Raw genomic sequence first — 27,186 nt, 5'->3', positions numbered from 1 at the left:
AATCCTCGCCCCCCAGTACCTATCCGGGTTTCCTGGCGAAGAGGAGACCACTTGCCTCCTCCGACCCCCAGGACCCGGCCACTCAACCTTGGGTCTTTCATGCAGGGAAGGTTTGTTTAGGATGTCCACGACTTTCCTACAGACCCCTTTAGCAAAGAGCATCGCTAGTCTCAGAGAGAACGGCGCTGCATACTCTGTTGCATCAGGTGAAGTGATCGGACCAGTGAGTGGCTCATAAACCGCCTTCAGACTACTCTGGTGGGACTCGAACCCACAGGCGGGGAAGGAGAATTAGGGGAAAGAGGTTGAGGAAATCAGGCCATCCGAGGATGGGGAGGATAGGGACACACAAACCTAGACCCAGGCAGTCCCCTCGCCAGTCAAGCCAGCAGAGTGATGCTTCTTCGGTCAGGGCCCTTTTATTTCGGTCCTACTAGCTGGAGTCACAGGGCTTGCTTTAGAGGCATCTCTGGTCACGAGCCAACAGGCTTTGCAGAGAACTCTGGGCGTCTTCCTGTGACCCTTACAACAGATCACTCTCACACAAGCATTCACATTGGCCCACAGATCAATACAGAGGCCTATGTAGCCACACTCAGTGGTGCTGCGTGAGGAGGTTGTGTAAGCTAGGACTATAACAGGGTTTAAAAGAGAACTAGGTAAATTCATGGAGGTTAAGTCCATTAATGGCTATTAGCCAGGATGGGTAAAGAATGGTGTCCCTAGCCTCTGTTTGTCAGAGGGTGGAGGTGGATGGCAGGAGAGAGATCACTTGATCATTACGTGTTATGTTCACCCCTCTGGGGCACCTGGCATTGGCCACTGTCGGTAGACAGGATACTGGGCTAGATGGACTTTGGTCTGACCCAGTATGGCCGTTCTTATGTTCTTAGTGTTGCCTTCAATGTAGCACCCATTCAGCAACTCAAAAGGAAAAAAATGAAGCATTCTCTCAGGATAGACTTCTCCAGGCAGGTTCTCAACTTGTGGCTCCACTACTGGGTCGCAGGACTGGCTTGACATAAGTAACTTGGTAACTCATTTCTTAGTGGGCCTAACTGAGAAGGTGAATGGAAGGTTAAGTTGTAAATAGGGGCTTGACAAACAGCTGGAGTCGGGATGTCTGTGCTAGCTAAGATAAGCAGCAACAACTTGATGTTAGGGACCATGGACAAGATAAACCTGGAATGTAAAGATCAGCTTCCCAATGAACAGCAAATGGACAGAACATGCTGTATAGGGATTAGTTCCTGCCAAGTAACCAAGCCAACCAAAAGATGTGTGATTTAATGTATAGCTAATGTAATGTGTCAATGTCCATAAAGGAAGAAGTTGTCTGTGTAACTTTGGATGTGTGGTACCCCCTATATCCATCCCCTACACTTGAGTCTGATCAACTCAACTTTAAAAAAATTAGTCCTCAAGTACATTGTGGAAGTTCAGAAATTCTTCTGGAGTCACCATCAGCCCCATGGCCAGCTGTCTGGCTGATAAAAGAGCATGGAGGATTCAGCTTCTCAGTTTAGAGGAGTTCTCAGGATGAGTGTGTCTCTCTCTATTTACATCCAACTCCCCCGTCATTGTGTTAACATTTGTGCTGAGCCTAGAGAGAATTTGGATCAGAACATAGCACACGCTTGACACAACAGGGGGCACTCCAGAGAGACGCTACATTTACAAAAGCAACGGTAGAAAGTTATGAAAGGATTTGACAGATTACAGGAGGATGGCAGCGCTGTTGCAGTCTCATTTGAAATCTGGGTTGATCTAATTAAGAGCAGAGAATTGGAAACACACATGGACAAGACTGAAAAATGATTCAGAGAAGCTATTACTTTGCCAGCATGATTGATCCCAAATGCAAAGGCCATAGACTGAGCCCAGAGCAGGGAGAAGAAGTTTAAATACAGATAATGAAACACAATGCTGCATCCTTTGCATAGCCTCTAGCATTGAAGAGTCAGATCACCAAAATCTGCCGCAGTTCGCTGTACAAAATTTTGCCTGGAAAGCTCTGGAAGGCAGTAGGACTGAGCTGGGAATGTTGTGAATCTTGAAAAGACCTGCACTCCAGCCAACACAGCATCGTCCAAGTGTGTTTTTTAAGCACATTCAGCCTGGTTTGGGCTGAAACTTTGCTTTTTCAGCCCCTAGCAAATTACAAATTAAGCTGGTAAAAGTGTACTGCTATATAAGGGCAGATACAAGAGTTTTAGGCCCAACTAGTTAATAGTCTGGTGACTTCATTATTGTGCCCTTGTGTTTTCCTTTTAAAAAAATCAAGTTTTAGTGACTTGTATTTTGTGTTTCCTTTTAAATCTTTATGGTGATTTTAAGGGATGGTAGTGGAGAGGGTTCGGGGATGTTTTCAAGGCAGGGAAGATCACAATCTTGCCTGTATCCAAATTTCTTATCAATCCAAATTTCTTATAATGAACTAAGCCAAAAACCTGAACCTCAACAACCCAGAACTTCAGGGAAGTTTGTATCTGGAACCAGATCTGAATTGTACTGCTTGAGTCCTCCCATCTAGTATCCGGGAATAAGGTGTGTATTAAAATTCTGTAATAGCATTTTCCCTCCAAAATGGGATCTCCCTGTTCTTAATTACAAGATTTATTGCAGCACACACCGCAATGCACGTATTTGTGTAATTGTAACATGTGGGAATTATGTAACTTAATTAACATGTAAATGGGTCATTTGTCTTAGTTATCTAGGCAACAACCTCTTCTGAGAAAGATGCCTCTATTTAGAAAGCAATTTATTTCTTACAAACCTGTAGACTGGCCTTGTTCGTTCCCGGATTCTGAAAACAGGAGTCCTGCAACATAGTAAAGGCTCCTAGAAGGAGTTTACTGGGTAAACTCTAGGAGTTGGCCAGCAGGGAATAATCCCTTTTGATCAGCATTTCTGGTTCTGTTTTCCGAAGAGCATTAGGTTACGCTAGCTCTGGCTTTTTTAGTGCACTCTGAATTCATTGGGCCAGATCCTCACGTAGTGTAAATTGACATGGGTCCATTTATTTCAATAGAGTTATGCTGACTTATACCTTCTCAGCATCTAGCCTATAGTACCTTATTACCTCATAGATGAGGGGGATCAGATGTGCAGAGTGTTTTCGCTGCATGCATGCTCGAGAAAACTCTTAGGTGTGCCCTCTGTCTCTGTCTAATGGGCAGCAGGTTTAAAACAAATAAAAGGAAGTTCTTCTTCACGCAGCGCACCGTCAACTTGTGGAACTCCTTGCCTGAGGAGGTTGTGAAGGCTAGGACTATAACAGCGTTTAAAAGAGAACTGGATAAATTCATGGAGGTTAAGTCCATTAATGGCTATTAGCCAGGATGGGTAAGGAATGGTGTGCCTAGCCTCTGTTTGTCAGAGGGTGGAGATGGATGGCAGGAGAGAGATCACTTGATCATTACCTGTTAGGTTCACTCCCTCTGGGGCACCTGGCATTGGCCACTGTCAGTAGACAGGATATTGGGCTGGATGGACCTTTGGTCTGACCCAGTATGGCCATTCTTATGTTCTTATGTTCTGCATTCTTGCATAGGTTTACTGCTGCCCCCTACTGACTAGTGTGCAGAAGCTACATTTGCCTAGGGGCATGTAATGTTAGGGATATACTGTGAATGGCCCTTATGCTGGTGCCTTGGGTGATGGAGGGAAGCCAAAGGGCTTTGCTCCAGCATCATAAGCACCTGCCATAATCAACCCTCATGACAGCACAGAGCTGGCTTCCTCCATGTTCCCCCAGGGGTGCACACAATTCCAAAGTATGCAGGAAGGAAGTGAGGACAGTGGAGCAGCAGAAAGCACTAATTCCACGCACTCCCCCTTTGCTCTTTGTGTGTTCTAAAGTGGAGTCTTGGGGAAGAGAAGTGGAATCTCCTTTAGCTCAACTGGTAGATGCCTGTGTTTTTTGAAGGCAAGGTTCTGGGTTCTAGCCCCAACACTGCATTAGAACTGTTTAGCTGTTTCTCTAGCACATGGATTTGCTACAATTGTCAAGCTTCATGGAGTTCATTTTAGCATATATGTAGCTATGGTATCCATCTGGCTTCTGTTACCATAGTATCTTACAACCTTTAATGTCATTGTTCTTACAACTCCCTTGAAGGGAAATAGTAGGACTGTATCCTGCTAGGATGCAGCATTCTGTGATATGTTTTCAAGGTGTGTAGGTTTGTACAATTATAGCTTTCTTTGCTATGTCCCCTTTGAAATTTCTGCTTGGTTAGGAAAACGTGTGCCCAGCAGGGGATGTTTGTCTTCTTTTACAGAGATTAAATGAGTGAGAAAACCGATTTTCTCATAACGTGCATTTATGGCCAGCTCCCCCTCTTTGCTGTACGGTGGCGGAGGGAGGGTGAGAAGCTGTGGAGGGAACATAAAATCAACAAAAGGGAGAAACAGTGACTACATTTTATGCCTGGCCCTAGGTCTCTGAAGCCCCAGGATATTATCACTACACAGCTGGAGCTCTTCAGGGGGACATCGTGGGGCAGGAGGGAGGTGTCATTGGGAACATTGTGCTGTGGCAGGACAACTTGAACCCAAAAGATTCCAGGCGAAAATGGGCACAATAGGTAATGCTGCTTGAAATACCATGAATCCCCCTCCGTGACTTTTCACTCCCTCACGGAGGATGGCAGTGCTCTGGCATGGGGCAGCGTAGACAGGCGAGCAGAGTGGAGGGACACTGCTCGTATAGACTCAGATCCTTTATGGACCATCAGGCTTCACAAAGGCTCCAGAGTATACTCCACGGAGGTGTGTCAGGGGCTCCGTGAGGTGAATGCCAAAGACTTTCCTGTGTATTTTCCCCCGGTCAGACGGGGGCATTTAGGTCTCAGACCAGAGAGTCTCAGTTTTAACAGTCTCCTCACTCACGCATTCGGTTCCTTGATATTTTGCAAAGCTTATGAAGAATTCTTGATCCTGGCCAGTGGTCTCTGGGAAAGGGCATGGAAGGGGTCAGCAATTCAATAACAAGAAGCTTTTCACTCAGCACGATGAGGAATTACAGCAGCGTCTCGCGCGGCAGTAAGTCAAGTGCACTGGCCCCCGAGGCAGCAGTCAGAGTGACAGGCTGGCCTCCCCTGTCATTATTTTTCACACTGATGGAAAGCTGTAGACTGACATCCCTGGGGCCTGAAGACCCTTCCGCCGCCTTTGAGCAGGTGCAACACCCGCAGTGGCAGCGGAAGCCTCCCCTTGTGCATGCATCTTCGCAAACCAGTGAGCCTCAACCACCATCTCGGGGGACCAGAGCTAGCACTGAGAGGGCAAGTTCCACCTCTCTGCCCCATTCCCCTTGGACTTCTTGGCAGAGAGTGCCCATGAGACTTCTAATTAGCACCTGTTGTGCTCTGCCTTAGAAGATTTATTTAGTCACTACTGATCTAGGCCACTTCGTTTGGTGACCTACCAATTCCTCGTCCTGTTTCAGTCCCTTGATCTATGCCAGTTTTCCTTAGCATTAGTATTTATTTAGTATCCTAGTAATAATACTTAATAATAACATCAATTCTTATGTAGTACCAAGAGGCCCCAGTTGAGGATCAGGACCCCATAGTGCTAGGTGTCATCAAAAGAGTTTATAATCTTAGTTTATGACATAGTGTTGTTGGTGGATAAAACGGAAGGGTGCAGGGGAAAAACCAGCTAATTGGGAAATGAGCAAGTTTTGCATGGTAAGCAGGAGTTCAGAGCTCACTGCCTGCCTAGCTGTGGTCACTCTGCCCCATGTGCCCATACAGACCTTCAAGCATGAAGGACAAAGAGGCTCTTTTGAGTCCTTAGTTGCCTGTATGTACAAAAGCACAGAGGGGAAGTAGGTGGCTAGGTTTTAGGTTTCCCCTCCAGGAGGATCTGTGGCTTGTTGTTATGGCTATGCGATCTGAAGTATCAGTGCGAGTAATGCTACTCTGCAGGAGAGGAGGGAGAAGGGTCTAAGCATGTGTTAAAATTCTTTCAGGAAGCCGCCGAGAATTGTGCTGTATCTCACCCCCATGGGAAGGCTCGTTTGAAAAGTGCAGCTCTCAGACACTGCTGGGAGATGTCCTGGCCACCAGGCATGGGCCAGCCAGCCCGAGCTGCTTCTCGTGATTTCATGCTTGTTACCTTGAGTCCTCTCCAATGGCTTTGTCTTAGTGGGCGTCTGGGTAAAAGCCAGAACTCCTGCACTTTTATTTCAAGTTTTCTTCAATCAATTGGCCACTTTCCTAACTTGACTCTGAACCATGAATTCCGCATTTCTACAAATGCAGTAAATCTGTGCTCATCCCCCAGCGTCCTCTAATTAAAATGCTAAAGGATGCAGTGCAAATCCAGTCAGATGTGGTCATCGGGTCCTGCTGTGGCCTGGGTATCTCCTTGGTTGGTCCTTCAGAGGCAGGGTTGTGTGAAGTGATCATAGCAAGCAGGCCTCCTGGGCTCCATTCCGGTCACTGAGGCACTGTAATCTTGGGCACATTACAAGCCTGGTCTGCAAAATGCATGTGACACCTACTGATAGGAGTATTGGGAGACTCCATTCATTGATGTTTGTAAAAAGCCTTGAGGCTCACAATGAGAAAGTGCTATAGAAGGTATGCTTGGTCCTGCCGCAGTACAGGGGGCTGGACTGGATGGCCTGAAAGCCCCTACCAGCCCTACATTTCTAGAATTCTATAAGTGCACACAACATTGGTCCATATTCTCCTCTGACTCATACCAGTGTAAATCAGGAATAACACCATTTATGTCCAAGAATGGTGTAACTTGTTTTGTAACCTTAGGTAACGCTCCGTGCCTTCATCTCACCATTTGCACAGTGAGGACTGTAATATTTCTGCATATCATAAAATGCTTTGTGATGATCATTGTAGGAAAGGCGCGATGTAAGTGCTAATTGTTGTTTACGTACGGTCTACTTTCCTCCACACAGGGCCATGGAGAGGAGGAGTACAGGTGTGCGTATATGCAAATATTGTCATCTCTCTCTCTCGTGGGAAATGAAGGCTGAGGCAAATTCCAGCAACTGCTTATTAAACATTATAAAATGGTTAGAAAAATAAATATGCAGAGGCTGAGAATTTGGCCGTGTCGTTGATTAGCTTTGGGATTTCCAGCTTGGCGATTGGCTGACGGTGTCAGCTAATGGGACTAGAAATGCTAGCTGTAAGCCTAAGGCGGAACTGGTTGGCTGCCGTGGCTGGCACCGGGCGCAGAGAATAGGTGTTGGATCATGGACACATACAAGATGTTGCTGCTGAAGTGCTGCCCTGGATGCGAGAAAAATGTGCGATTAAAATCCACAAACCTTGGCTGGTTGAAGCAGGTCTGGAAATGCTGCAGAATTCCAGCCTTTCACCGTATGGCACAGATGCTCTGTTTGGTCTTAGGAAGCCCCTGTCGGCTCATGCAGCAGGCAGGATGCTCAGAATAGAGAAATGAGCCCCGCAGGGCTGCCTGCAGCTCAGACTCGTCTCAGGCACTCTCTGCGTCTCCCATTTGATGCACTGGGACCCAGAGAGCTAATGCTTATTTGGGGAATATATTCAGGAGGGCAAACACTGCCTTCATGGGTGTGGCAGGGAGAACACAGAGGAGGTAAGACCCAGGGATCGCTGCATGGCTCCTCTTTTCCTGTTCTCCCACTCCAGCAGAAAGGCTGCACAAGGGGCCTGGAGATGCTCCATTGGAGTAGCCTATGGTGAATACTTCTATGGCTGCTACATGAGGAGGGTGGGAGTGGGGCTTTGATTCCTTTGCCTTGTCACCTTTCATAGGTGCCCAGAAGACTGGCTGCTCCAGACAGGCTCTGGGCAGAGGTGGTGCCCCATAACCAATCATGATACAATAATCATACTTTTATCAATCGGCCTGAGGCCTCTGCAAATGCCTTCCCCTACCCCACCATTCTGCCTCATTTGAGATCTGAGGGGATGCTTGAGTTGCCTGCTGGCAGAGTGTTCTCCATCATGGCCCTTCCTCTGGAATTATCCCCTTCCTGCCATGGCCCAGGTGGGAAGTAGCTCGCACCAGAGAACCTTCTGAAGCCTGTCCGTGTGAGCAGGTATTGGCAGAGGACTAGGGCTGGTGAGGGGAGTAGGCAAGTGTAGTGGGTGGGGATTTTGAACCCCTTCTGTTCGGCGAGTAGGTGGGACAAGGCAGGGTTGGGGAAGGGGGAGAAATGCTGCTGCTTTTGATCATTTGTTTTGTAACACATATTCCTGGGTTTTTAAATGTACATGAAGGGCTTACTGGGTTGGAGTTCTGTAAAGATCAAGATTGGAATTAATGAATGGATAGACCATTGTAATCCGATTACTGCTCTTCCTAATGCTGTGTCCTTCATGATGCTTCTTTGACACGAGTTGTCCTCTGCATGTTTAAATATGATTGGCACCTCCCCTTACTAAGTCAAGTGTTGATAGTGCCTATTAAGGGCCCCACAGTGATCTCAAGTTCTCTAAAACAACCAAAAAATGGATGTTGGTCAGAGCCACCTTGGCAGAAGACGGAGCTTCTTGCAGGACATCCCAGGAGTTCCAATTCCCTGAGCCTTGTGAACAGGAATGCAAACTCGGCTCTGCGTGTCTCACTATCTGCTCTATTGATCCTGACATTTCGAACAAGCCCATCACCGTGGTATCATCGCTTCAGTATCCCACCTTGCCTGGCAGTCAGATGGAAGCTCACACTAAGCATTGTCATTCTTATTAAATCAAGATTCAGCTGCTTATGCCGAGTCTCCTAATAAATACAAATGGAGAGAACAGTGTGTGGTATAAATAGCACTCAGCATGAAGGGATTGAAGTTAACATCTTAACTCATTAGAGATGACCGTATAGCGCTGATTCATGGGGCTGCTTCCCTCTGCTACTCAGAAGTTATGCAGTATTAATAAGTGCAAATCAATTGTGTACTTATTTTCCCTACCCCTTTCACATGCTGTTTATTCTCTCTCTATATGAAAAGCTTCCAAAGCATCTTCTAAAGAAGTCTGCTTAATGTGATATTTTTCTTGCTGAATGGAGCTGACCTTTCAAATTCAGCTTTTTTCTCATCATCTTCCTAGATCTGCTAAACACGTTTTGTTCTTTTTTTAAAAAAAAAATATTAGTTCCTGACTGTTCTTCCTCCTTTCTCCCCCAACCTTATGGTATTGAATTTGTATTGCTTGCATGTGTCAAACAGCAGAAAAAGGACCTTGGGGAAATTAGATGCTATTGCAGGTAAAAGAGGTTGGATAAATCCACTGAAAACAGAACCATCTATATGCACTTGCCAGCTCTTCTCTTGAAGATTTAATTTATGGCCTACAGCAGATTCCAAACTTCATATGATTTATTTTTTTAAGCTGACCACAAAAACAAGAGACTATTCGAGCTAATTATGCCCAATATGTTTCAGCTTTATTTGCTTTATAGTGAATTAAAATTCCTGGCTGGGACTGAAGAAGCAAATATTTAATATTGCATTTGCCCCCAAATAAATAACCTGCAGTATGTTGTGGATGGAATCTGAGAAGGAATCCTATTTCATATCCATTCTAATTCTAGGTAGTGTTCCCATTTTCAGTGTTTAATATCTTTTCCCCCGAGGCCTCAGTTGCTCACTTCCATTTCATGCACTGGATTATTTGCTTTCTGGAAAAAAAAAATCCTTTCATATTTTTCTTATTTTTCATTGCTTGTTTGGTAATTAATTGGGCTCTCATTAGAAATACTCCCCTATAATTGGGTGCACTCCGGGCCAGCCAGAAATGCAAGGAGGCATAGCCAGGAATATTTATCCTGCTTCCACACACTCCTGATCAGTGCTAAATCTGTATGTGACCACTGTAGCCTACTCTTATCTCTGTTATGAATTGAACCAGAACAGTAGACTTGAACACCTTCTAGGTTCTGCCCCTAGAATCTGCCCCGTTCTTTGAGGCAGTACAGTCTCAGGGTGCTATTCCCCCCTCTGCTGGGTGACCTCTGAGTTCCTCTCCCACCCTTTGACTTTGTTGCCTGTTTAGACTGTCAAGTATCAGGGGGTAGCCGTGTTAGTCTGTATCTACAAAAACAACAAGGAGTCTGGTGGCACCTTAAAGACTAACAGATTTATTTGGGCATAAGCTTTCGTGGGTAAAAACCTCACTTCGTCAGGCAGAAGTGCCACTGGCACTAACTGATAATTATAAGCTTGCCTCTGCCCAGCCCTTGAAAGGAATAAGCGACACACACTTATCCCTTCATCCTCACGGCTGCCCTGGGTGCTGGGTAGCCGCCTAGTCTACCTGCAATTCACCCAACGGGAAGCCCGCACACATGTATCGCTCAAAGGCTCCCTAACAGGCATGGCACGAAGGCAAGGCTGCAAGGTAAGAACGGAATGCCAGGGGGCGCGACGCTAGCCGTGCCTGCTAGCCAGGACGCCGCGTCCTCCCGCTGACCCGCAAGGGACCTGGGATTGTCTCAAGCACGCACACCACAATGTTGGGACCCCTGATTCCCACCCAGAATAGGGACGGTAGTGCAATGAAAAACATGTTCGCGGCCTCCTGCCTGCCTTCAAAGGGGCCTTTTCAACCACAACATTTTCTCAGTCCATTCCCCTTCCCCTTCGTCAATAATTGACACATTCCCGCTCGTACCCTTTCCCACCCGACTCGGCCTCCCACGCCTACCTCAGGATAAACAAACACAAAGAGACTGGTTGTTTAGACTATAAACTCCTCAGGGCTGAGGCCCGCTGTTTGTACAGCACCTAGCACCTTACTTATATTTTATTCTGAATTTTTTGTGTGAAATATTGTACTGGACATTCTTGGATGTTTGGATATTTTTTAAACGTCCTTTTTTTTGGTTACGTGCCCTCCCTTTCTCCATATTTCTGTTTTTCTGCTGAAAAGGGGACGTGGCTGGAATGGCGGGAGAGGGTGAGGAAAAAATCCCAAACTTGCAATGTTTTCAGTGTTGGGTGTTTGGTGGGGTGGAAGGATCCAAGGGAAATATGCAAAGATTTGAAAGGGAGATTGTTTTCCCATGACATTTTCTTCTTTTTAAAGCCAGTATTTAATGAAAGAAAAAGCTGACCCTCTTCTAATACATGGGAACAATTTAGACTTGATGTGAATGAGAACTATTTGAGACACCTCCCTTTTGGGTGTAGCTCTCCTAGACCAGACTGATTGCCCTTCTATGGCAGCAGGACTGGAGCGGGAGAAAATTAGCAACCCATTTACACTCCCTGAACCTGGAAATTAGAGCCCAGCTTTTGTTTGGGCCTGGGCCATTCAGAAGGACAGCCTTAAACCTGCTCCCTATCTGTAATATTGAAACCCTTCGCTTAATGCAGCTAATGACGGAGCTTCTCTGTCTGATAACTCACAGGATGACTGACAAGGAAGCATAGCAAACCCCAGTAGTGGCATTGCCAGCTGTTTCACTGTTAAATGCTCCTTCTATGATAATTATCCATCAAGAATATGTTTATTTGTGAAGAGCAGGGCCATTGTGAAATTTGGCTATTACGGGGGAACAAGCACGCAACGGGCCAACTCTGTGAGTGGGCTAAGGGAGAAGTTGCCTATCCTTGGCCCCAGAGTATGAATGGAAAAAGGGCAATGTTTGATGTCTTATGGCTTTTGCCAGGGTCCTGCACCTACCCCTTGGACACTGTCTAGGAGGGGAGATGAAAATAAAAATATATTTTTAAAATTCTATTTAAAATTAGGCCAACCTGTATTCAGGCCTAAACTTACTATCATCCATTAAAATAATTGAAATGAATTAAAAATATATTCAAACAGTACATGTTTTCTGCCAAAGTTTTAAAGAAAGTCAAGCCACTGACCCAGTGGAAGTCACTGGTTGACCACCTGGAATCAGATTCTAAACTAACTTTTAACAGCAGTAGCCTCTTCTGCAGGTACAGAGAGAATATTTGCTTCACTTTAGTTCATTTGGCCAGTTTGGTTCAATGACTGGACCATCTCAAAGTTGAGACATCAATTGGGAGTTGAAAAAGCAGGAAAGCTTATTTTTCCTCATTCCAAGCAATGATGAAAAGCAGGGTGTGGCAGGATGAAATCTATTAGGTCTAGAATCCTGAAGGACATGGTGAACAGAAACAATCCGTTCAATTCACTAACTACTTCATTTGTTTAATGAATCAGTTAGTTTTCAATGCAAACCATGTTTTGATAGACTTACTCTTTTTGTTTCCAGCACGCTTTAGGTAGTTTTATTTCACTAATAGAAACAATTTTAAAATGCTGTTTTTGTGCATTTTTAAATGAACTCCAATTTCCATAACAGCATAACACAAATCACAAGTAAAAAGTAAATCACCATCTACTAAATAAGAAATGCATCATTCATCATTTCCCAGCATAAAATAGTAAAAAGAATCTGAATACATTTGTTACACTGTATTTATAGACCTTTATTTAAGCAATTATATAGCTTATCCCCCTGATTAGCAAAAAGAAGTACCAAATTATACCAATCAATGAGAATCAATCTTTCTATAGGAAAATAACTAAAAAGGTACAAGTGAAAAACAAGATTAAAATCAATTATTTAAATCAAGATTTCCTGCTTGCTGATTAAAATCTTTTTGATTAAAATCAATTTGCCCTGCTGTCTAGTGCTGATATCCGGAACTGGAAGGAACACTTGCTAAATATTTTGCCTGTCTTTGCTTTATGCAGGCATCACAGACTCTAAGAACAATGAATAAGGACAATGTATGTTGCAATGCCCAATAGAAATACCCTAATTCAGAGCAGAATAAAGTCAGGTAGCAGGACAGCCCCATCCTATTCTGTTCAGGCTCTTATACCACACTCAACACTGTGGCATCTGAACTCCCATTTCGGTGTTCTGAAGTAGCCTTTTTCTTTACCAGAAAAACTGGCTGTGGGTTTTTTTAGTCTAAAGAAAGCATGTTTTAAGAACATAAAAACAGCCATAATGGGTCAGACCAATTTTCCATCTAGCCCAGTATCCTGTCTTCTGACAGTGGCCAACGCCAGGTGCTTCAGAGGGAATGAACAGGACAATTAATGAGTGATCCATCCCCTCTTGGCCAGTCCCAGTCTCTGGCAGTTGGAGGGTTAGGGACACCCACAGTATGGGGTAGTATCCCTGATCATCTTGTCTAATAGCCATTGTTGGACCTATCCTCCATGAACTTATTTAATTCATTTTCTAATTCATTTAATTAATTCATTCAGTTACACTTTTGGCCTTCACAACATCCCCTGGCAACCAATTCCACAGGCTGACTGTGCGTTGTGTGAAGAAATACTTCCTGACATTTGTTTTAAACCTGTTGCCTCTTAATTTCATCGGGTGACCTCTAGTTCTTGTGTTATCTGAAGGGGTAAATAACACTTCCTTATTCACTTTCTCTACACCAGTCATGATTTTATAGACTTCTATTCTTTCCCCCCTTCGTCTTCTCTTTTCTAGGCTGAACAGTCCCAGTTTTTTTAGTCTTGCCTGGTATGGAAGCTGTTCCACCCACTCTCCACCCCCCAAATCATTTCTTGTTGCTCTTCTCTGTACCTTTTCCAATTCTTTTTGGTATGGGGCAACCAGAACTCCATGTACTATTCAAGATTGTGCCAAATTCCAATCTCATTACCCCAATATAATTTCAGGGTAATTGAGATCAAGAAAGCAAACACATGAAATATGCTTAACAATTCTGACTACAAGTAATTTTAGGGGTAGTGCGAGAAGAATGATCTCTTCAACAACGCTTGTGATTCTCATACAGCTGCTCTGTTTGGTTCTTTCCATAAAACTTGTGAAGCCATTGCTGTTTGCCCATTGGCTTTGGTGTGGAGAGTGGGTCTCCTGATAGCTGGCAGTGTTTCTGCTTCTGCTTCCACTGCTTAGTTTGAACACTTGTAGCCTAAGTGGCAACTCCGCAAGACTTTTCAACCAGCTGTTTTGTAGTAGTGCGGTGACTTGACCACCTCTTGGGGTCTGACTCTTCAGCTCTGAGCTTCTAAGGCAATATAGGAGGGACCAGAGTGGTGTTCCCTTTACTGGAATTGCTTGGACATCCAACATTCACGTAACAAGCACTCTCCTGGTACATTGGTCAGCCCAATGCTCAGTGGTTTGAGCATTGGCCTGCTAAACCCAGGGTTGTGAGTTCAATCCTTGAGGGGGCCATTTAGGGATCTGGGGCAAAATCAGTACTTGGTCCTGCTAGTGAAGGCAGGGGGCTGGACTCGATGACCTTTCAAGGTCCCTTCCAGTTCTAGGAGATAGGATATCTCCATTTATTTATTTATTTATACAGATGCATGTCATTGTAATGCCCTGTTCTTTCTATTTATTTACTAGGTCCTTGCAGATGGATTTCCTGAGTTTGCATTGCAAAATGTTGAATTCTAACTAGAGAATGGTTTTTGTATCTCTTATTTATTTACAGACGCTCCTCGTGTTATGCACACCTGATTTACGCAAATTCACACTTACGGAAAAAGTTCTGTACATTCCGTAAGCTAGAAAGTTTTTTTTTTTTACGTAATGGTCGTCAGGTATACGTTCCTGACTTATACAAAATTTGAGTTACACAAGGTGTTCCGGAACAGAACACTTGCGTAAGTCAGGAAGCATCTGTATTTATATAAATTTAATTCTTAAACTTTGGGTGCATTTAGTGTTAACAATGCGAATTTTAACAACAAAAATTAAACCTTAAAAACATGCCTGTAAGATAATGGGCTGTGTTCCTTCCCCTGCAGAACAGCTCCATTCCACCACCCTGCCCCCCTGCCACCATGAAAGACCTGAGAAACCATATGAATCTTACAGTATGTCCTGTGGGTCACCAAATTTAGGCTTTTTCTGTGTAGGTATGTGGTATCACCAAGATATCTGAGCTTGGACCGATAAGGTTAGAGATTAGAGCTGGTTGAAATATGGACACAGTAATGTAATAAGAAAATTCACCATTTCAAACCTTTTACAATTTCACAGGAATCAAAATGAAACATTTTTTCGCAAAATTTTCATGGAATATTTTTGGAAAAAATTGAAATTTCATATTGTTTGTTTTCCTTTTTCTTCTTCTTTCTGTCTGTCTCTCTGTCTTTCTTGTGCCACTGAGTGTAATGGAAAGAATTGAAGGCCAAGATATCCTGTTTTCATTTTTCATTTTGGTACTCTGTATCTTTTCAAAACATCCTCTGTTTTGGGAAAAGAAAGCATTGGCAAAAAGGAAAGAATCTCTGGCACTCCAGTTCTTCCAAAGTTGAGCACATTCTGAAAAGTTAGAGTGGCAAAAATAAAACTGGAAAAAGAAATGAAAAAGTGTGTGTGCGGGAGGGGGAGGAGAAAAAAACAAACCCAAACTAAGGTATCATTCATTCTATTGCAGTCAACACCAAAATGTGGGGGAGGAAGGGGCATAGAATGAAGGAAGAGGATAAAAGAGGAGATACAACAAACCTGAAAATTCAAAATTTCAGTGTTTGAAAATATGTTAAATTTCAAGAAAAATAACAGAAAAATTCAAAACAGAAAAGTCTTTTCTCAAAGTTTTAAGTTTAGGAAAAAAGTCCATACTTCATGGGGTGGGGGGGAGTTATGACCAGCTGTAATAGTTCCAGTGTTAAGGACCACTTTTGCCAATTAAGCACTCATTTTGAAATCCTTAGATCATCTGACACTGTACTTTCCAAGTCCTTGATTGTTCTAATTAACTTGTGTAATCTGCAACTTGCTCTGTCCAAGGAGACCTCTAAAAAAGGGAGATCTTTCTGTACTTCATGGACCGTAAAACTCTCTTGGTGTTTTTTTCAAAGGTTGGGGCTTATCCCCAGAATTTGTACCTGAAAGTTCCCCATCTCTGGACTGTTGAGCTCACGAGCCACCAGGCTCCCTCCCTCCATTTTAGAACCGGAAGGTGTACGAATACCATACACTCAATTATACCTTTTAATCAGTTAAAAGCTCAGGAATGGGAGCCAGGGGACCTATGTTCTGTTCCTGGGTCAGCCACAGACTTTTTTGGGCCTTGGGCCAGTCACTTTCTTGCCTTCAGCTGAGTAGAATTACTGCCTTACCTCACAGGGGGGTTCTGAGTTTTTGAGTCATTAATGTTTAGAAAGAGGTCTAAGATCATTGGATGGAAAGTTCTGTTGGCCCAATTCTCAGCTTGTGTCCGTTGGCCCAGCTCCATTCATGGAATCATAGAAGATCAAGGTTGGAAGGGACCTCAGGAGGTCATCTAGTCCAACCCCCTACTCAAAGCAGGACCAATCCCCAACTTTTTTTTTTTACCTCAGGTCCCTAAATGGCCCTCAAGGATTGAACTCATAAACCTGGGTTTAGCAGGCCAATGCTCAAACCACTGAACTCTCCCTCCTTCCCCCCCGTAGTTCACTTCAACAGAATTACATCCATGTATGAGGATGTGGCTCAGAATATATAATAATTAATATTAAATTGTTTTATGTGTGTGTACGTGCTAATATTGTTATGTATTTTTTAAAAATGATATCTGTACTCACTCTCTCATGTTACCTAGGAAGGTTGTGGAATCCCTGTCACTGGAAGTTTTAAGAAGAGGTTAGACAAACATCTGTCAGGGATGGTCTAGATATACTTAACGTTGCTCAGCGCAGGGAGATGGAGTAGATGACCTCTTGAGGTCCCTACATTTCTATGAGTCTGTGTATTTAGGGAGAAAGAACGAGCATAGATTTAGTTTTAGAAATACCTTGATTTGGATGTTTTCACATTCCTTTCTACATGATTCTTGCCTTGGGATTTTTAATTGCATTTGTAGGATTAGTTTAGGCTCTTATTTAAGTGCCTCAAAGTAGAGAGAATCTGTGGAACTTTAGTACTGAACTGCTCCTTTTTTCTATTTCCCCCTACAACTGGGGGGGGGGGGGGCGCAAGGGGAGGGACAGTGACTGGTGCATGTGTGATGTCTTGCACTGACTGTGGGATATCACCCAGAGCCCATGAGGAGCTCAGTGAAAGCAGCAGATTCATTTCATGCCAAATGCAACATCAAACACATGGATCTTCTTCAGTCTTTCCATTCAAGTCACTTTATCGTCATTATTCTTTGATCGTTCCCATCAAAGGGGCCAAATTCTGCCCCCTCATGTGTGTGCAGGTCTCTCTTTGAAGTCAGAGGGAACCCCACACGTGCATTTTAGAGCAGGGTGTTTTACCCATAGTTTGCTATTTCTCTTGTTCAGGCTATTCCTCCAATGACTGTATATTCCAGTTTGATTTTCCTTTAAATTCGGAGGCTTCTTCCAAAGAAGGAAATTACGCCTGACTGGCACAACATTGTCAACATCAATTGCCATGTGACGCCATGATCCTGTGGTTATGGTGAAAGTCTCACCATAGGACTCAGGGAACCAGAGTTAGAGTCCTGTCTTTGCCACAGACTCCTCGTGAAATCATGGGCAAGTTTCTTAGTTTCTCATCATCTGTAAAAATGGGGATAACCTTTCCTTTGTCTATTTGGATTGCAAACTCTTGGGGGCAGAGACTGTCTGTTACTATGTTTATGTACAAGGCCTAGCATAATGGGGCAGTGATCTCAGTTGAAGCATCTAGACACTACCGCAATACAAATAATGATAAGTAGGCTCTCTTGTAATACAAAAAGATAATGTAATTGGACCCAGGAATCTGGGACATTTGTGGAATTAGACATCCAATAATTTATCCGTCCCTTGATTAATTTTCATCATGGCTATTTCCTAATGTTGGCTTCGATGGCAATTAGGATAAATTAAACTTCTAATGAACACACAACTGCTGGAGTAGAATGGGATTATGGTAATTCTTAGCATGGAGTTGTACAGAAATTGGTTTCAGAAGCTTTTAGAAGAGTTAGTTATCTGACCAAAAACGAGATCGATGCAGCTGGTGCTAATTAAAGCAAATAGACTAAAGAATGCAAACAGTCTAATTTTGAATTTATTAACAGCATTAAAGCCTATACAGACAATACGACTTGCATTTTGAGCATTATTGGGGGAAGAAAAATGTGTCTTTAGAAAGCTGAAGGTCAGTTTTCATTTCCATTTGTCTTCTAAAGCATTTAAAGGAAAGCTGTTCTGTTAGAATATATGTGGCTAAGCATCAGACATGGACCTTTGGGAAACCTCAAATTACTAGTAATTAACTTTATTGCATGGGGTTAATTAATAAGAGGTAACTTAAATGGGCAGAAAATGTGTTCATCAGTTAATGATACAATTCTGTAAGTGATGATAACGATGCTAACATAGTACTGTGCTTAGCACTTCACATCTTTTAAGTGCTGCACAAGCAGTAAGTATTCTTTCCAACACCCCTTTGAGGAAGGTATTACTATCACCTTCTTACAGGTGGCATAATTGCGATGTACAAGCCTCCACAGAAGCAGGGGATACAAGGAGCATTCTGGTGCAGGGGCTAAGAAGGGGAAGGCGTGTGTCGCCAGAGGGAGGAAGCATGGCTAAGGTGGATAAATCTGCACCTTTGCAAGCCCAATGTGATCCACTGAGGCAAGAGTGAAACTTAAGGTAGCCTAATGACTGCTCTAGCTTGTATTAGGGGTTGTCCCAGGGCCCCAGAGGACATAAGAACTGAGACAAATTCTGCCCCATGAAGCTGGCCAGAGATTTGAAATGTCTTATCCATTAGACGACCCTGCCTTTCTAGGATGAAGTGGGGAGGGTGCAGATATATTTTTCAATTGAACTGTTGTTGATTTAAGGAATTTACAGAAAAGACGTTAAAGAAGAGGAATAGACATTCGAGAGTCCTGTGTTCCGTTCCTGGAGATGCAGATGACCTAGAGAAAGTCACTGCATCTCTCCATGTCTAAGCTTGCCTGTCTGTAAATAAGGATAGGAATGCTTGCTTCTCGTGGGTGCTGGGAGGCATTTGTACAGTGCCTTGGGATCTTTCTGCGAAATGGCGTTGTACAAATGCCAAATGACACTGATGGGATCTGTCAGCCACTACACAGGGTACATATGTGAAGGGGACAGGACAGCAAGAGGCTGGATTTTATGGCATTTGGGTAAAATTTTCAACAGCGCCTGAGTCCATGGGGAAAGTCAGTGGGACTAACTCAGCCACTTTGAAAATGCTTCCTCTTTATTCTTCCTTTGGGGCATCCAGGGTTCCTGTCTCCCATAAGAGGCAGGAGTCTGGACACTATTGCCAGTGGAACCTTGAGATGTGTGTGGATCTCTGTTGAGGTTCATGGCCAGCGAACCAGAGGTCTTGTGCCTCTTCTCTGACTCCTAGATCTCCACTTCCCCTATAGCCCGTTGGCAGGGCAACTCCTGCAGGAATCCCGCTATCAATAAACACTGGTTGCTACCCCTGAATATGCTTTTCAGGGGTGGGGCATTCCGACTTACAGAGAGGGGCAGCAGGTAAATGAATGTCAACAGTGTCCTTCGCAGAGGTTAGGGGAATTGTCACAGAAAGCAGCTGTCCTCACTGTTCCATCCTTTCCCTGCAACAGCATGGAGTCATCTTTGGAGTCATCTTGCAGAGAGGTTTCTGTGGAGGGTAGCAGCAGTGCCCACTTCCACAGCCTGTCATACCCGACCTCTAATATTTTCATCACCGCCATTAGCACACGCAGCAGGGAAATGCATCTCATTATTATTAAAAATGACTACGGGTCGCTTTTAATTTGGCCATCAGGAACGTTCCATAGGACATATTATCTCAGACAAGAGACTCTCTGGATCAGATTCTCCCCTGCATCCAAACACAGGGCTGGAGGTGTCAGGGAGAGGGTTGCAGTTCCTGGATCTTGCAGGCTGCTCTTTGCTAGCTCTAGCCTTGCCGTGAGTTGGAGCAGTCATGGGGTTGCTCTAAACTGCTCGGAAAGGGATAGATAATAAGACCGATGCCACGACATAAATCCATGGTATGTCCACACTTTGGATGCCGCGTGCAGTTCTCATCGCCCCATCACAAAAAAAGATGTATTAGAATTGGAAAAGGTACAGAGAACGGCAACAAAAATGATTAGGGGTATGGAACAACTTCTGTACGAGGAGAGATTAGCTTCAGCTTAGACTTGCCTGTTCATTCTTCCCTTTCATGTTTCACTCTAGTGCAACTCAAAATTCACATTGCCCTCTTCATTGTAAGGTGGCACCCTTGTGTGCCAACGTGGTGGTGGTTTTGCAGAAACTGCGTTGGACCTAGAACACAGTTGTTTGTTTTTTTTTCCCTGTTCCCTAAAAGATGCTGTTCAGGCTCTCGGTGTTTGGATCAGCATGAGAATCCGGATCTAGATGGGCCTTGAACTCAAGTAGGATTGATGTAAACGTACAAGGTGGAGCAATTGTAGAGACAACCGCTGCATATGTTCTGCAAGTGTAACGCCGACAGACCCCCAGTTGTCGGCCGGCGGGATCGAACCTGGGGCTTCTGGAGTTTAGTGAATGAGCCTCTACCATGTGAGCTAAAAGCCCACTGGCTGTTAGCTAAGCCTTTAGAGCAGAATCATTTTATCTCTCTCGCTATGTGGTCTCAGTTCCACTAGATGGGACAGAACACCACACCCAGAAGGTGTGTGGGTTACACAAGTGTTTTGCATCTGGTACTTTTATGCTTAAATTATATAAATTAATGGAGATATCCTGTCTCCTAGAATTGGAAGGGACCTTGCAAGGTCATTGAGTCCAGCCCCCTGCCTTCACTAGCAGGACCAAATACTGATTTTTGCCCCACATCCCTAAGTGGCCCCCCTCAAGGATTGAACTCACAACCGTGGGTTTAGCAGGCCAATGCTCAAACCACTGAGCTATCCCTCCCCCCCGCTTAGTGACACCCTTGTCGAGGTATGAATATAAAGAGTGATTTGTTCGTCAGAGCCCTAGAGGAAGCAAGCTGGGCTCAGTTAAATAACCTGGTGGGATTGTTAGTAAACGATCACGCGAACCACAGGAAAAAAAAACTGGCATGTGCCATCCCCACAGAGCGGCTGAGCATGCTCCCTCCTGCCCAGGGCTACAGCTGGTGTAAATCAGTGTAGCTCCATTGACTTCATTGCTGATTTACACCAGCTGAGGATCTGTCCTGTGGGAAAGAGCAAAGGGCTGGGCCATCACAGCACGGGAACAGATAATGCAGTTTTAGTGCATGTAGAGTGGATGGATTGTCTTTCTTTCCCATTTACTTCACAGGGTATGTCTTCACTACCGGCTGGATCGGCAGGCAGCGATCGATCCAGCGGGGGTCGATTTATCGCGTCTAGTCTAGACACGATAAATTGACCCCTGAGCGCTCTCCCGTCGACTCCTGTACTCCAGCTCGGCGAGAGGCGCAGGCAGTCAACGGGGGAGTGGCAGCAGTCGACTCACTGTGGTGAAGACACCACGGTGAGTCAATCTAAGTACGTCAACTTCAGCTACGTTATTCACGTAGCTGAAGTTGCGTAACTTAGATCGATTCCCCCCCTTCCTCCCAGTGTAGACCAGGTCTAACTGAATCACTGTGTATAAACAGGTTACTGACTCAAAAAAATAAACATACAACATCAAGGAGATTATCCAATATACAGTAGGAAATAAAAACATTGGGGCAAGCTCTGCTTTCGGTTGCGCTGGTGTATCTTCCTCCAAGTCAACGAAGTGATTCTGGTTTTACACCGGTGTAATGGAGATCAGAATGTCTTACTTCACTTTAGATTGGGTTTGCCTCCCACAGTTTTTACTTCTATTCAATTCCCTTGCTGCATACTGTTATACCTCTTTCTTCTTTTAATAATCACTTGGCAATAATGCTTTGGAGGAACACGAACTAAAATGAAGAGATGGGCAGAGATTACACAATTCATAAACACATTTTTTTCCCTCTACTTTGAGGCTTATGTATTGTTTGTGCTTCCACAGTTGAAGTGCAGCTTAATTTGTATAGCTGCAAACCACATTAGACCAAAGGAGAAAGGCAGGGGACGGGGGAGGAAAGCCTTCTCTTTTGGGGGGGGAAAAAAAAAATCTTCTATAGCTTTTTCACCTGGTATTTGTTCTCCTTATCTGAGATCAGAATGAAAGTGGCATTTTGGTTTCTTAGGGACAGAAAACAAGCTGGGTATTTTGTTATCAGTAAGGGCTTCTCTTTGAATGTATTATGTGTGGTACAGGGTATTGGTTTTGAATGTTATTGTTTCGAGTGGATCATAGATCAGAGGAAGAAATAAGTATTTCAGTCATTGTGTGAAGTGATGCGGTCCCAGAAAGCTTTCTGTGTGTGTGTATGTGTGTGTGTGTGTGTGTGTGTGTGTGTCAGGGGAACAGGACACTTCCTTGCCTGTACTATCAATGCTGAAATGCTTAAAATTAATTGGCTTTTTTAACATCTCCAATTAGATGTTTGCCCAACTACTGTGAACATGGAGGAAAATGCTCCCAGTCCTGGACCACCTTTTACTGTGATTGTAGCGAAATGGGTTACATGGGAGCAACCTGCCATAACTGTAAGTAAACCAGTTAAGCATACTTGGATAAGGCTGGCCTGATAGAGATTGTGGTGCTAAAGCGCAGAGGGAGTGCTTCAAGAAGTCATCTGTTATTACAGGAAGCAATAGACAGCGCTCAGACAGGATTGCAAAGGGTCAGCAGTTAGACTAGAAACAGCAAAGGAATCCATTACACAAACACACAAGTCTCTTGACACACTTGAAGAAGAATTTCTGGAGATAAATCAAAAGTCAAAGGACTCTCTTTCGTTCTTCTTTATCGTGTTTTCTCATCTCCTTCTTTTCAGCCGCCACCAAAGAATTGGGTTTCTTTTTCTAACTTGCTGTTTCTCTATTTTTCACATTTTAGTGGTTCATCAAGATAGCTTGCTGTAGAAAAATGTGTGTGTGTATTTTTGAGGGACTGGTCATACCACTGCTATGTAGCAAGCTCATAATAGTGATAGGAACAGGTAGTGTGGTGAAGAGGGGGTGAAGTATGATGTCAGGTGTTCAGTACTTGTGCAAATGGTAACATGGCTGTTGGCTGCAGAGGATATGTTCTGTTAAATATTTTTTTTATTGTATATGGTTTTGTAACATCATGTGTGTGGGGAGGCAACTTTAACTCTTTCACAACAAAGTTTTTACATATTAATATAACTGTATATTAATTATATCTGGTCAAAATTTATCAAATTACAATGTTCTGATGACATTTCAGAATTTAAAATACTGTACCAGGATAGCTATGTAGCTGGTCAATTTTCTTTGTGCTTTTATTACCTTTCAAATTTTAGAGTAAAAAAGGGAAACGTAAAGAAAATATTCCTAATTTGTTTCTCCGTTTTTTTGCCCAGGTCTAATGTCCATTCATTAATAGACATACCAATAGGCATGTGTGTGTACACACATACACACACACACACACACATCTCTGTGTATCTCCAACAATGGGCTTGAGGGATAAAGCTTTTTACCTCCCTCTGTTGGTGCCAGGGGGAGAAGACAAGCTGGGCCATGCTTCATTTACAATTTTATTATCTACCACTCTGCCATGAAAATTTTGATAGGAGGTTTTTGACTCAGCCATAGATGTGTTCAATAGTCATATCAAGTCTACTCTTTCTGGCATAAGCTTCCCTCATAGCATCTTTCCCATATGTGAATATGAATTGTCTTCCTGTCTGCTGAGACTGTTGTAAACGTCTTATCTGCACTTCCCTTCAGCACAGATGTCCGCAGAATGTGCATGTAGGGCCTTTTCTTTTGTGTCTTCAAAAAAACAAGCAAACAAACAATAATTCAGTTCTTCGTTTTCCTTATCTTTCTTTCTCTCTTCAATACCACAATGGATTTTCTGCTCTGGAATTTGTTCCTGGTGTTCCAAGCTGGAGCAAGTAGGGGACAGATTCCACACTTTTCAGGCCTGCCTTTGTCAGGCCTGAACGGCTTTGAAACGCATGTGTTCCCCCAACTCACCTCCACATCCCTCCCTCTGTCTCGATCTCTGAGCAGCTACATTTCAGGGCTCCCAAGAGCAAGGCACAAGTGCTTTGCTTTATCATGACAATCCTACATCCTGCTTGAGTGGTTCTCAGATCGTGTTTCCATTCTCCTTTTCTCCTCTTCCAGCTCCTCCTTTGCCTTCACCCTCCAGCACTGCTCCTGTCAGGAGCAGGTTAGGCATTCCTTGTTCTTTCATCCTGTCTGTCAAGGAGACCCACACGTGATCCTGGGTCTAGTGTGGGGTGCAGTAACTTTGCAGCCAAGAGACTGGCACACAGCCCTGACCCAAACCTCAGTGGTGCAGGGACCGAACAGAATTGGTTGAAGTGACCTCCCCTTGCCAGAGAATTGGTTTGAATTCTAGGGAAATTGTGTGATCCCTGGGAAGGGTGATCAGATAGCAAGTATGAAAAATCGGGACACAGTATTGGTGTGTGTGTGTGCGGTGGGGGCGGGGGGAGAAGAGGCGCCTATATAAGAAAAAGCCCCAAATATCGGGACTGTCCCTATAAAATCGAGACATCTAGTCACTCTATCCCTCAGGGTAATAAAAAGATCCCTTGTGATTGGCTATTAAGATGACATTGTGGTTAGATTAATTTTCAGCTGTCTGTGGAAATAACATATTCCTTATCAGATCAATAAATATGTATTTTAAAAAGGGACAATAAGCCATCTGTCATCCAGGCATATCACAGCAGAGTCTGTATTAGTCCGTCAACAGCAGAGCTGTCAAAGCCAGTTTTCAGGAGCGGAGATTTCAGTTTTTGGCATTTAACATGACAATTGTTACCCTCACTCTTATAGTACAATCATTCCCATAATTTAATGCCTGCATTAAATCCTTCTGCTGTTAAAGCTAGGAGAGAAGGAACCTTCCTGATGCATATTGCTTTATTTGTTGTTGCTTACAAGGATGTTTAATCGAATACCCATCATTCTGAGCTTATGAGAGCAAATCTCGTGATGAAATTGTGTGATATGCCACATCTGCCATTAACTAAAGACTTCTTTAATCCACCACAAGATCGTCTGCCCTCACAGCACCCATTGTGGATAAGTTTACCAGGTGAAGGATTTATGGTAGAGGACACATGGGGAGCTTCATGGTCTGCAGAGAAAGTGACAAATAATTGTCTTTTCTCAGAGCACACTCAGCATCAACCTGGGTTTGATTTACCACAAAGGCAATGGAGCCTTCTCAGTTGGTTTTGTGTCAGACACGGAACTTGTGCTGCGGCAGAATTTCGGTGGTATTTTAGATACAGTCCGCTCTCTCAATGTGGGCAGCCAAAACCATGGCTCGCATTGTTGAGGACTGCAAAATGACTCAGCTTCCCGGAGGTCTTCATGCCTTGAACATTGTTGATCAGAACACTGTTGTTTGCCTTGACCGGATTGCATACACCAAGTAACGATAGAGCAAATCTTTTGGGCCTGATGGTAAACTGGATGGAACTGGGTAAAATAATCATCCTGAATCTTCATCCTGGGATCTCAAAGCACTTTAGTAAGAGTACTTAACAGCACCCTTTTGTGGTAGGGCTAAGAATTAAGGAGAATTTACTCACCCAAGGCCACTGCTGGAGTTAATGGCAGAACTGGAAATAGAACCCAGGATTTTGATGCCCAGTTGACTGCTCCAATCATCAGACCCAACTTCCATCTTGTGATACAGTTTATTTTTTAAAAAGAACAGGAGTACTTGTGGCACCTTAGAGACTTACAAATGTATTTGAGCATAAGCTTTCGTGGGCTAAAACCCACTTCATCGGGTACACGGAATGGAACACACAGAAAGAAGATATTTATACATACTGAGAACATGAAAAGGTGGAAGTAGCCATACCAACTGTAAGAGGCCAATCAATTGAGATGAGCTATCATCAGCAGGAGAGAGAAAAAAACCTTTGAAGTGATAATCGAGATGACCTATAGAAGGTGTGAGGATATTTTAACATGGGGAAATAGATTCAATTGAATTGAATAGTTCCATTCTATGCATCCGATGAAGTGGGTTTTAGCCCACAAAAGCTTATGCTCAAATAAATTTGTTAGTCTCTAAGGTGCCACAAGTACTCCTGTTCTTTTTGCGGATACAGACTAACATGGCTGCTACTCTGAAACCAGTTTATTTTTTCTATAAAGTCCTTTATTCGAAGGATCAGAAAGCACAGAGGCAATTAAATGAGCCAGAAAGGATCTCACCACACCAAACTCAACTAGCATTTTGCATGCATGCACATTTGCCATGTATCAATTGCCATCTCATCCAGCCACTGTTTGGTAATACCTGTAGATTCCATTAAAAGCAAGGTTTAATGTTCTCTAGATTTCCTTAATCCCTTTATCTGCTACAACACCATAAAGTGATTCTGAATTGCTTCTGCCTGACTTTAGTAAAATCACTCATGCAATCAGAGAACAGCAATACCATGTGATATGTGACCCATCAGAAGTAATCTATGCAGCTCGTATTTTCAATATGAACTACTGAATATTTGCAATGAACTGTATGTGATCAGTTCCTAAAGTAATGTTGTGGAAAAAGTCACCCACGCATTGATTTTAGTTCAGAGACTCAACCCTGAGGCCCGTTTATTGAATACACACCAACGCGTTGGGGGTAGCAGCCATTAGGAACTGCTCCCCCGATACAAAGCGCACGGAGATTTTTAAAGCTTAAAACCGCAAACAAATTACACACAGTTAAGTAATAATAACCATATTAGGAATTAAAATGACATATACTTGGGTAATAGTGACCTTATTAGGAATAAGAGAGTTAGGGTCTTTTGGTACTTTTTAGCATTCTTTTGCAACCTTGCCTAGGATGGGTGCAATTTGAGTGAAGGGCTTTTTGGTGGTTTCCAATGCTGTTACAACTTTGCCTTTTATGGGGTGCTTATTACACAATTGCCCCTTACAGGGTACAGTTACTCAATGGGGATAGTCATACAAATGGGGTGGGGGAGGCATGGTTACTCATTTTAGATGATTGCTTCACACTTCTTGCTTTACACAAGTGGTTATTATATTTCAAAAGCAGTAGGCACGTATTGCAAATTATTCTTGTTGCTGGGGCTTTTCACCCTCCTCCTTTCCAGCCCCCCTTCCCTCCCTGTGTCATAACCTCTGACCGCCACTGTCAGGGAGCACAACACTTAGCTTGGTTTAGGCTCGTGGGCCTGTTAGCCGCTGGGCAGGCCCAGGCCAAG

The 27,186-nt window shown here is 43.7% G+C and overlaps 1 protein-coding gene across 1 annotated transcript in view; it reads left to right on the top strand.

Annotated features, from left to right (window-relative positions):
- The window catches only part of CNTNAP5 (contactin associated protein family member 5), a 411,826-nt gene that overhangs the window by 238,344 nt on the left and 146,296 nt on the right, over nt 1-27,186 (top strand). The window contains exon 11 of the mRNA XM_034785890.1: nt 22,371-22,477. Coding sequence (XP_034641781.1) covers nt 22,371-22,477 — 107 coding nt within the window. The remainder of the gene's footprint in view (nt 1-22,370; nt 22,478-27,186) is intronic.

The sequence above is a fragment of the Trachemys scripta genome, chromosome 11 (assembly GCF_013100865.1).
Source record: "Trachemys scripta elegans isolate TJP31775 chromosome 11, CAS_Tse_1.0, whole genome shotgun sequence".
In the NCBI taxonomy this organism is placed as follows: domain Eukaryota; kingdom Metazoa; phylum Chordata; order Testudines; family Emydidae; genus Trachemys; species Trachemys scripta.
The sequence above is the reverse complement of the archived record's forward strand: the minus strand, read 5'-3'. Positions and strand labels throughout refer to the sequence as shown.